General features: G+C 33.3%; 1 protein-coding gene across 9 annotated transcripts in view; it reads left to right on the top strand.

The window, feature by feature from the left end:
* The first annotated feature begins 3992 nt into the window (after window positions 1–3992).
* Window positions 3993–11985, top strand: part of LOC107843617 (probable 3-deoxy-D-manno-octulosonic acid transferase, mitochondrial) — a 35640-nt gene continuing 27647 nt past the window's right edge. For 7 of the 9 annotated variants that reach the window (XM_016687946.2, XM_016687942.2, XM_047397252.1 and 4 more), the window contains exons 1-11: window positions 4010–4320; window positions 5702–5795; window positions 6682–6724; window positions 7157–7279; window positions 7562–7681; window positions 7768–7846; window positions 8092–8208; window positions 8998–9095; window positions 10309–10399; window positions 11062–11181; window positions 11365–11435. In XM_016687946.2, coding sequence (XP_016543432.1) covers window positions 4122–4320; window positions 5702–5795; window positions 6682–6724; window positions 7157–7279; window positions 7562–7681; window positions 7768–7846; window positions 8092–8208; window positions 8998–9095; window positions 10309–10399; window positions 11062–11181; window positions 11365–11435 — 1155 coding nt within the window. In that variant the 5' untranslated portion in view covers window positions 4010–4121. Of the gene's footprint in view, window positions 4321–5701; window positions 5796–6681; window positions 6725–7156; window positions 7280–7561; window positions 7682–7767; window positions 7847–8091; window positions 8209–8997; window positions 9096–10308; window positions 10400–11061; window positions 11288–11364; window positions 11436–11985 lie in introns of all 9 variants that reach the window. The other 2 variants (XM_016687941.2, XM_016687950.2) reach the window with 2 other exon arrangements.

The raw sequence follows: 11985 nt of genomic DNA, 5'->3' as shown, positions 1-11985 counted from the left end.
AATCAAAAAAATGTGTAGACTTACAACAATATTAAGGATTTTTAAGTTGTTATAGTATTCAATTTAATATTATTAACGTAACATACACGTGCAATGCACGTACACTAAACTAGTAAAGTTAAGTGGTTAAAGAATAGAAAATCTTAAATAAATTAGCTTCAATTTCTGAACTAATAAACGTAAAAACATAATTAAAACAAACTATCCTCCAAAATAAATTTAAAGAGGAAAGTTAATGGAGATTGTATGTGGAAGTTGAAACTTCAATGTTGATGGAGTAGAGGAGAACATGTTTGTGATTCAAACTAGGTAATTGGCGTCAATTGCGGCATTGCTACCGTGATTTTGGACGAAAATTTACAAATATTGAATTGTGTAAAGGAGTGGGTAGTAATGTATCTGAAAATAAGGGTCTTCAATTACTTAGAATTTTTTTTTTGTAATTAGTTTAGTGGAGTGAGACTTTAAGTAATATTAAAACTAAAGGCGTTGTTTTCAGTAATTTTTCTTAAATTATTCAGCATGTTAGAATCGAACCTTCTCTTATCATGGAGGATGACTTGAGGTTGCCTTGGCGCTCTTCACTCTTCTTTGACAAATTATAGTTTGCTAAATAGTTCAACACAATAACTTTCAATCTAGCTAAAATTTGAATAGATCTTAATAATATTAAGATGTATTTTTATTCGAATAATTTTTTGTACTATTCCATCCACAATCAGGTACTATCCTGTCTACAATCATTAACCACCAACAATAATTACCTCTGTCACCACAAACGTCATTCCATTATCAACTATCATCATCATAGCCAGTTATTATCACCACCAATCACCCAATTGCCGCTATCATTGTCAACTATCATAATAACTGCCATCAACTAGCTACCACCATCTTAGCATCACACCCATCGTTGTCATCTATTACTGTATCATGTCTATGACCTCAAAAATTGTAATTATATCCATTGTCATCATCATCTTTGTTACCGCCCCACCATCTACGCCACCATATCAACAACTATTATCATTATGGTCAACTTTTAGTTATCACCAACTATTTTTGCCATCACAACTAGCATTACCTCCAACTTTATCCACCATCAACTACCACCACACATTCTTTAATCACAACCATTAACATTTCTAGCTATCAACAACAACCAACTTCACCTATCAATCATCACTATCATGTCAGTTATTATAGCACCAAAGAAAAAAGTCATCATTTACACCTTAAACTATATTTAAAAAGTCGAAGACACACTCAAATTATTATGACGTCCTCTTACACACCTCAACTATATAAAAGTGAATTTATGTCCACCCTTACACACCTACAACCAATCACATGATGGAAAGCGATTCACACTCGCGCCACATCACTGCCAAATTAGATTTTCGTCAGATTTTATTTATAAAAAAATTCATGTCACCTAATTGAATCTCCATCAAATCATCGCGATCGTCGCTGTCGTCATCTTCAGATTCATATCTCCACCACCATAGATTCACTACCAAAAACTAAATTCACTGCCGAAATCATTCCATAAACATAGTCGCCGTAACAAAATTATAAAGAATCACTATATATTTACTAAAATTCACCATTGGAGTTCGCCAAAAAATAGACTCATTCTTCATCTTCTCTCTTTCTTTTGTTCAAAGCGTTAATGTGAAACTTTCTAGCATTGCAAATTCTTCAATTAGTATTTAATTGCAGTATTAAGAAACTCACCCCATGATCAAAATCATCCTCCATCAGATCTACCTTCGTTGCCATCATCGGATTTAAGCACAATTTCAACCACAAAGCTCATCATCCACCACAAAAATTGCACAAATTGTATTGTAAATTATCAAAAATAATCAATTTTACCATCCATCACTAAATATTATCACCATTAAAATTTTTGTTCAAGCTCAAGGCGGAGAATGGTGAAAAATATGTAATCGATTAATTAGTAAAAGAAATAAAGTGATTTTGAAAAAAAATAAGGAGAAGAGAAGATAAAAATGTCAAGAAGAAGGAATGAAGAAGTGGCTTAGGGATGTCTATGAAGGATAAAATGTTTTCTAATCCTTTTTTCTTCAAATTTTACTCCTACACGTGCTATTTTTTATTTTTTTTTTAAATTTTGTTGCCACATCAGCATTTGGGGTGAAAATAAATTTACTTAATAGTTTGAATGCGTTTGCGACTTTTCGAATATAGTTTAAGGTGTAAATGATAACTTTTCCCTAGCACTAAATGTGTCCACTATCACAACTACCATCACCATCTTATTAGCCAGGAACGTAAGACCAACAATTTTCACCATCACCAATGGACATAAACATTTCATTTTCTTTTCTTTTAATATATTTATTTATGTTTTTAATATATAATACTTTTTTTATTTGAAATTAAATATCTTATTATGATCATGAATAACTAAGTTATGACAATTCAGATGTTGAAAAACAAACAATTTAGATCATTAAATGCTCAGATTAGAAACATCTTTATCATTCAGATGAATATTCAAATTCAGATGTATTAATTATAATGAACATAAATAAGGTCTCATCTTCACCGAGTATGAAGTTTAAAAAAATTAAAGAAAGACTTTTGAATTTTATGATCTTAAATTAAAAATGTGTACAATCATTTAAATTTTATAATTTTAAACTTGTCAAGTAAAATGTTGTAAATAAAAAATTTTTCTTCCATTTAGCCATGATTTTTTTTTACTTTTTTTCCAAAATTTCTTTTCACTTGAGTTAAAAATGAATGTTTGACCATGAAATTTCAAATATAGTGTAATTAGATTTTGGAAAACAGCCAATATCCTGTTTTCATATTTTAATTTTTTTAGAAAAATACTAAATTTTTATTTTCATAAAATAACCTATTTAAATTATACTTGTTTTTTTTTAAATTACATTTACGGCCTGTTTCTCCATAAATTTTTTTTCCTTTTTTCTGATTTATTTTTTCATTTTTCCGAAAATTGTGGTGTTTGGCCATGAAAATTTTAAAAATTATTCCAGAGTTGGATTCCAAAAAGTGAAAATAAATTTTTGCTGTTTTCACAATTTTTCACTTCCATTTCCAACTTTCATTATTATTATATATAACCCTTATTTTTAAATTTTTACGCAAACCTCTCTTATAACTACAACCAGCCACCAAGAAAAAAATTATTATTTGTTTTCTATGGTACAACATCATTTTTAATTGTTACAGATATTCTAATTATTTTTTTTTCTTTTAACCAAAATTTACTAACGTGAAGTAAAATATAATAAATGGCAATTTATGGCGGAAAATGAGAAATTTTTAATATTTTTTCTTGCCATTATAATTTTCTGTATATGTCATATAATGGCTATTATGATTTTAATAAATTATTAAAAAGTGGTCAATAAAGTCCCTCATCAAACATAACGTAACGATTCATATTTACGATGCAATAATATTCAAGGAAAATCAATATCATCAATAAAGAAAAAACAAAAAATTAGTATTAATCTATTCATAAAGAATTCATCCGTAAATGTTTTTTAAAAGACCAAATTCAATAAAATAATTAATTTAAATGAAATTAATTAAGAATTTTCATCAACAAATTTAAGAATATATAAAATATATTTATATCCATCAATCATATTTATCAAAATATATTTTTTTATTTAATCGATTATGGTTAGATAAACTTATTTAGTTCATGTTTATGATATTTTTATTCAAATTTTAGAAGAGTAACAATCATAATAATTAGTTTGTTGTTAATTATTTTATCAATTAAAGACATATAAATTATTTTTTGAACATTTTATTATATGTTAGTAGGTAAATTAGTAGCTGATGATAATTTTTCAAAGTTGAGGACATAAAATTATATTTAATTTTTTTTTCAAAAGTCTAAAAATTAAAAAAATATGATGAACTCCAACTCCAACTCCAACTCCACTCAACTCGATAAAAAGTAATTTTGATGAGAAACGGCTACTTAAATTCTAACTCCTGCTCCAAATGATTTATTTTTTTCTTTTTTGGTTTTCTTTGTTTTCCCTTCCCTCACAAATGGGCAGTGTTAATAGTCTAACACAGCTAGCTAGGTCAGAAGAATAGTAAAAATGGGAATGGAGAGAGGTGAATTTGTATACAGAATATACAGAGCGTTAACTTATGGACTATCGCCGCTTATTCATCTTCACCTGCGGTGGCGCAAACTCCGAGGCCTTGAACATGCTCTTCGCTGGCGCGAGCGTTTGGGCGTCCCTTCTCACTCTCGGCCCCCTGGACCTCTCTTCTGGTTCCACGCTGTTTCACTTGGTCACTCTCCTTCTCCCTCTTTTTTTTTTAATCATGTCTATATACTTACACATCTGTTTGGATAATTTATTGTAGTGTATAGTACTTTTATTGTTCTAATGGAAAAGGGACAAAGATATCCATAAATGGTACGTAAATTCCTTTCATCATGCTTTGTATACACATATGCCTAGTGGCGGAGCCAACATCGTAATTAAGGGTTCAAAATCGAAAAATGTGAACAAAATAACTAGTCGAAGGGGTTCAACATCTGCTATATATACATAAAAAATAATTTTAAACTTGTATAAATAGTATAATTTTTCATCGAATGGGGTTCGGATCCCCTCACTATTAGCTAGCTCCGCCCCTGCATATGTTCATATCCTTAATGAAATGGTGCGTATATGTCCCTCACACTAACGGTAGGGCATATGTGCACCCAAAGTATGATGAAGGATGTATACATATCATTTATCACAATTTAGGAGTATATTTGTCTCTTTTCCGTTGTGTTGTTTTAATGAATACAATGGTTGGATAGATTATATCGTTTTAGTGATGGAACGATCGAAGATTTAAGTAACAATCAAAACAAACATGATAATGATAGTAACAATACAATACAATATGATGGGTAACAACCATCCAAACACACTACTCTCTATTTTCTATTCCATGCACAGGCGCACAAGCAAAGAGACTCATATGCATATCAGAATGCGTGTATTCGTATATATACTTGTAATTAGATGATTGTGTACTGTGTAATTGTTGTTCAAGTTGTTGATCTATGCTCTCTTCCTCTCAATTTATGTGATTCTCTCATCTTTGCACAGAGTTAAAAATAGAAAAGAATACTTAGTTTAAAAGTGCTAAGTATAAATAAAAAAATGTGACGTGTTTGGCCAAGCTTTTGGAAGAAAATAAGAGCTTATGGAGAGTAGTGGAAGCTGTTTTTCAGAAACTAAAAATGTATTTTCTCCCTAGAAACACTTTGTTGAAAAACACTTTTGAGAAAAATACATTATAAACACGTTTAAAAAGTTTAATCAAACACTAATTGATGCGCAGAGGTGCTTTTAAAACTATTGGCCACACAAACTGTTTCGTACAAAAGTACTTTTTTTTTAAAGAATAAGTCAATTTTAGAAGTTTGGCCAAACAAGCTATTAGCCATTTGTGGCAATAAATCATTTCAGTAAGGGTTAAAGATGAATTTTAGAGTTATATTATATCTGATTGTAGAAAAATGACATTCTTTTTGGGGACGCACAAAAAAAGAAAACGTGCACATAAATTTGGACAGAGAGAGTACTCATATTATTTGTCTGTTTCATTTTCCTTTTTCATCCTAATTTGAAAATGTTATCTTAATTTGTTTGTTACTATGTGGAATTAGGTGAAGGAATGTGTGCGATTCCTGTGATCAAATGCTGCATAGAGAGGAGGCCTGATGTAACTGTCTTGATGACGACAACCACCACATCAGCATTGTAAGTTTCAGTTCGAATTCAAAGTCTATAATACTTTTATTTTAATCCTTTGTTATAAACAGCTACAGTTTAGTTTTCTTCTGCAAAAAATGGAAGGTTTTGGGGAAATGTCTGAAAAGAGGTAATTCATGTGATTATGGTAAAAATAATGACACGAGACATCCTTGATTTTAACAATCCAGTTTAGTGTATTGATTTGTGAGTTATTACTTGTCTTTTCACTGGCTTTAGGAATGCAAACCTGATTGTCTGCAGAGAAAGTTTTTTACTTTTATCGTTGTTATCTGTTCTTAGCATTTTTAAAAATAATCTATTTCTTTTATGTTCGAGAAATCCGTCTTGGGCCAATCCTTAGGACCAACTGTAGTCGTCGAAACCCGGAGATGATGGGTTCACCCTTCTCAACTTAGGTACCAAGTGTAGTTCACATGGCATGGGGCTTGAATCTGTGACCTAAGTCACAAATCCCTCAACCTTTGTCATTTGAACTAAGCCATGGGGCAACAAAGAAAAAGGCCAGTCTTTCAAGCATGCAATTTTTCAGAAGAAAAGAAAGACCTATTTGAGAATGTGTTTACGTTTTTAATAGTATTGGAAGGCAAGTTATGTTCGAGATTCCTCGTAGTGCATATCTAACTTATTGGATCACAACAATGTGAATAGACCTATTTGTGATGAGCAACAGATGTGTCTTAAATTAGTTGATGCAAATACAAAATATTGTGCTTTTCAGTATGCTATTTACTTTAACTTGTTCACTGATATGTATTTTCCAATTTGTTCATTTAACAACTTCCGGTTAATGTGGGCGTTATTTTCACTTCTCTTTTCATGCTCTGCGGAAAAGCCAATTCATATTTAATACCTAATTCTTTTTTTCTTACAGTGAGGTAATAAAGCACCAGCTTCCAGAAAATGTCATTTATCAGGTACTTGTTCTATTTCCTTAAGACTGATGCATAAGTTACATTTTGCTTGATAGATGTCACTAAGTTGAGTTATCCGACAGAACACCAACTTTCCTTTCAAGCGTAGTGAAATCTAAAAACAGAAGATCACACCCTAGACTCTTCTTCCATGCTGTTAGCTTGTTTTCTCCCTCTCTTTCTTCTGACCACACTGGATGAATCTCTCGCTGTTATTTTTCAGAGTCCTTATGATGTTCTCGCATTTCTTTGTGTGCTCAAATGTTTCTTCTGAATATTTTTCCTTCTGACCTGGCTATTTCTACGTATAAAACTGACTTAATTTTTTATCCAAAATTACGACTAGCAATTTATTTTTATACGTTGTTTTCTTACCAAAGTTAGAAGATAGAGATGGAGCATCTCTAACATGTATTTGTTTTACTAATTTACCAGTTTTCTCCAGTTGACACACCTGGTGCTGTTGATGCTTTCCTTCGTTATTGGAAGCCAAGTGCAATCATGTTAATGGAAAGTGAACTCTGGCCAAACCTGATTATAGGTGCTGCAAAAAATAGGGTTGGTAAACATCGTTTCTGTATGCTTCTGAACTGAGAGATGCCTGTTATTGTAACTATTTGTGTCTTAAGGCTTATATTTTCTGCCAAGGATTTAATGCCAATTTCATTTAATTTTTTCATGAGAACACTATTTAGTTTAACCATTGTTATCGTCCAGACACCCTGTTCTGTGGTTTATCATCTATCTTGTTCCTTTTCTTTTTAATTCTCATTGTATTCACTTGTATGTCAGTGTAGTATGTTTGATTCTCTGCTTACACTCATCCGTTTTGTTACTCAGATTGCACTTGCATTGCTTAATGCTCGAATGTCTGTAAAATCTTATGACAGTTGGTCTCAGCCGTATATTAATTCTCTGACATCATTAATGCTCTCTAAATTCTTGCTGGTTCTTCCACTGGTACGTATCTCATATATTATCATTGAAGTGTTTGGATTTTAAAGACGTCCTTTTACCTTTAAATTCTGATTTTTATTTCTATAAAGAGCACTACCCAGGCAATTCGCTTTCAACTGCTGCAGTGTCCACCCTTCATCATAAATTTTTGCGGTGACCTTAAGTATGGTATGGCCAAAAACAAAGACTTTATTAGCTTACATGATATGATAAAACTACTAACACTCATAATAAATTCATTTTTATATTCCATTAGTTTACTATGATTAGTTGTTTCTTGTTAGTGCCTTAGAAATACACAGATGACTTCTTTATTTTCAGGTTCAGAAATATTTGTTTCATCTACCACTGCTTACCAGAGAGCAGGCATTTATTATACCCTTGTTCTCACTTCCTCGTCTTTTTTCATTTAGCTGTTGGGAACATTGACACAAATGAAGGGGATCAAAGAGCGCTGGAAGAGTTGCAGGTACAGCTTATGAACAGAAAGGTCTGGATGGCGTCTTCTATTCATAAAGGTGAAGAAAAAGGTAATTTTCTTGCAATATAGTGTCTTGTCATGTATTAAATACTTTTAATGGAGGTGAAGTAATGAAAAGAATTTCGAGTTACTTTTCATGGAGATGAAGAAATGAAAAGAATCTCAAACTCGAAGTGAAGGTGTTAGATAAGAGGTTCATAAAGGCCCCTTATTTTCTGTTACATTATACCTGGTAGTAGTCTGAGCTTGGGCTCATGCAGGCCTGTGTGAGAACAAACTGTGTTCTGTGTATGTGTTTCTTTTTAATCCCCTTACAATTTTCTCTAAATTGTTCAAGAGAGGCTAAGAGGGTACTGAACTCTTAAAACTCTCTATTTATGACTTCTATTTGGTTGAATGAGTCTAGGACTGAGCAATAAAACTTCCGAAGTCTGTTGTCATACAATCACTGTTCAAGTAAAAAAGAAATTAGTGTTCAGCTTGACCTTGGATTCCACTTCAGTTAACAAAGTTCAAGGCCGTCTGCGCTTTGTAACTTCTCAATTTAACATAAGCATGTTTTTTCCACTTCTAACTTATTAAAAAAAGAGCTCTGTTCTACTTTTTTTTTCCTAAAAAGATGCATGTATTGATTGTGTGTTTTATGGTAATCAGTGTCTGTCTTAGTCGAAAGGTAAAGTGAAGAGGGGTTTTCCATATGACGTGAGTAACCTTCTGCTCTCGGGATAGTGCAGAAAACAGTGAATAGAGTGTAACTCATAGTCTGATGACTTTGAATTTGCATATGACTAAAGTTGCTGTGCATTCTGATTGGATTTGTGACAACATCGATATGCAGTTATGTTGGCAGTGCACAACGCACTAAAGGAAATACATCCGGATATCATTACCATCATTGTGCCTCGGCATCCTCAGCATGGAGAACAAATTGCTTTGGTATGATTTGTGTTCCAGCCTATTAGAATTTATTACTTTATTCATAATCTATCTCTGTCCATCTCTAATTGCCCTAACTTCTCTCTTTTGAACGTTAACTTGACCGAATCACTAAGTTATATAACCATGATCACGCTCAAATGCTTTATCAAACTGTCTAATGAACTCTTGAATGATCTGGATCTGTTCTTTAAGCTCATATTCATCCTCATTGTCATGTCCACCCAGTGGGTAATGAAGGAAAGAGTTGGATGGGTTCCTGATATTGCATTATAGTTCCAGAGCAAGAAATTTGTCAAGCAAACATAAAAATACTTGAAAAAAGCCATATTCTGTTAGTTAAACAGAGAAAAGCATCCGTTTTGACTTTAAACCAAAAGATTTAGAGGGATCATGATGAACCAAGACTTGGATAGGGACGATGAAACCCTTCTTAGCCATCCCAAGTTGCTAATAGGGAAGTCCCTTGCCCAACAGGTTCTAATTAAGCTATCAACACTGATATTATACTCTTTGAGATGGATGGCTAAGGAAAGGCTTGTCAGACGGGTATAACTTTTTCCATCTTTAGGCAATAATTAAATTGAAACTCTTCTGTGGTCTCATTCGAACTGAGAAAGGAAGGGATAATTGTTTGTCATAGAGATGGTAGAAGAAATTCCATCAAGGTCAGGCGATTTCCAGCCACATTTAAACTCAAAAAAGTATCTCCACAGAAAAAAGACTAGGTCCCCTCAAAGTGCAATCAAACCCATTAAGGACCGGACATTCATTTAAACTCTACTGGTGACAGGACCGACAACCACTTGTTTCCATTCATAATGAACCTCCATTTCACTTCTTTCTTTTCATTAAAAATGTCCTCGGGATTGCACTCAAGGGTAAGGGTGTGGCCTGGTGGTTCAATGAGTTGGATTGAGCACAATGAGGTCTCAGGTTCAATTCCCAACAGTGACAAACACTAGGTGATTTCTTTTCATCTATTCTAGCCTTGGTGGACAGAGTTACCTGGTATCTGTTGTTGATGGGAGGTTGCAGGTATCCCGTGGAATTAGTCGAGGTGCGCGCAAGCTGGCCCAGACACCACGGTTATAAAAAAAAAAAGTCCTCCCGATTGATGTCAAAGAGGCTTTTATCTCATAACATGGAACTTTTATATTACGCCCTTTTTTTGTCAAGGCTGGATTTATGTTGTCTTCCTCAACTTGTGCAGGAATTGGAGAAAGATGGAGTAAGGGTAGCATTACGGTCACGTCATGATAAGCTCATGCCAGGGACAAACATATATGTGGTTGACACATTAGGTTAACCTCTTTTGGCTATATGATAAATTCCTCTAGCTACCTGACTTGGATTTTCTGTTTAGATCTGTTTAAGCTTTACCATTGTATTTCCCTTTAAAAAAGTTAGTGAGCAATTATTTTCCAGGTGAAATAGTCGAATGATCTCCATCGCACATTTTTGTGAATTCTAACAAACTAAGCACACAAGAGAAAATCAGAAAGAGTTTAGATCTTGTTGCTAATATGCTTTGTTCTAGATGTGGGTCAAAGTGTCTAGTATGACTAGGGTGCTGTGCATATGAATTAATGATCTCATCTCTCTTCTAGATTAAACTTTTACATGATGTGGACCCACATGCTTCAACAAGGTATAGATAGCTAGAAGTTTTTGTTATCTCACAAATTTTCCTTGTATTTCACCTATAGAGAATATCTAGTTTGCATATGAGAAGTAAGTCGACAATCTAACCCCAAAAGAATCTATACCTTCATAAGAACTAAAACTTATTTGTTGAGCCTATCCACACCATATAACAATTTCCTTATATGTAAATTCAGATATTTGCCTACATAAGCTAGACACTAGGTACACTAATTTTTACGGATGAAATACTTCTGTTTTGCTTGCTGTTGTGGAGCTGTATTAACAAAGTTATTGATATTCTTATTATTTTGTTCTATAGGTGAATTACAAAAGTTTTACAGGCTAACACCAATAGCTGTGATTGGAGGTTCATTTCTACCAGGTTCAGCTGGTCATAATATTTCAGAAGCTGCTGCAGCAGGCTGTGCTATTTTGACTGGTCAATTCATTTCCTGTCTTTTAGATAGAACTTGGATCCAATCCGCAGCTAGTTTGGGATCAAGGCTTCTTTCCTTCGTTTCGTTTGAGTGCCTGGTTAATTTGAAGTAAAGTTTCAAGTTTGATTCTTATCTGGTGCATAACATATATTTATATCAGTTTTTTCTGTTGATTAAATTATCAGGTCCTTATATAGGTCATTTCTCTCATATGGCAACACAGATGCAACGCTTGAATCCTTTGTCAGTATTACAGGTCTGGATACTTACTTTGACTCTTTTGTTTATTCTTTTGTGATTAGGCATGACATGGAGCAGTTACAGCTTCTAGAGGACATGACCCTTGATAGGAAGGTGTGGAGGACGCGGATTAGGGTAGAAGGTTAGTGGGTAGGAGTGCGTCCTTACTAGTAGGGAGGAGTGCTTTGTTTGTCGATGTACCTATAGTCATAGTGTTATGCACGTGTCTTGTAGTTCTTATTTGTGGTGTTTTGGTGATATTTGTGATTTCGGATAGATAGTTCATAGTATTAATCTGTGGGTGTCTTGTTTCGGATTAGGGTAGAGGGTTAGTGGGTAGAAGTGCGTCTACTAGTAGGGAGGAGTGCTTTGTTTGTCGATGTACCCATAGTCATAGTGTTATGCATGTGTCTTGTAGTTTCTTATTCGATGTACCCATAGTCATAGAAGTGCGTCTACTAGTAGGGATGGAAGTATCTTGTTCAATAGCTCTTATTGAATGATATGAAAAAGAAATAAGAAAATAAAGCTAGTCAAGACTCCTATAAGTAGCAATCTTTTAGTCA

Source organism: Capsicum annuum, chromosome 10, assembly GCF_002878395.1.
Source record: "Capsicum annuum cultivar UCD-10X-F1 chromosome 10, UCD10Xv1.1, whole genome shotgun sequence".
Lineage (NCBI taxonomy): Eukaryota > Viridiplantae > Streptophyta > Magnoliopsida > Solanales > Solanaceae > Capsicum > Capsicum annuum.
Note: the sequence above shows the minus strand (reverse complement) of the source record. Positions and strands in the feature narration are given on the sequence as shown.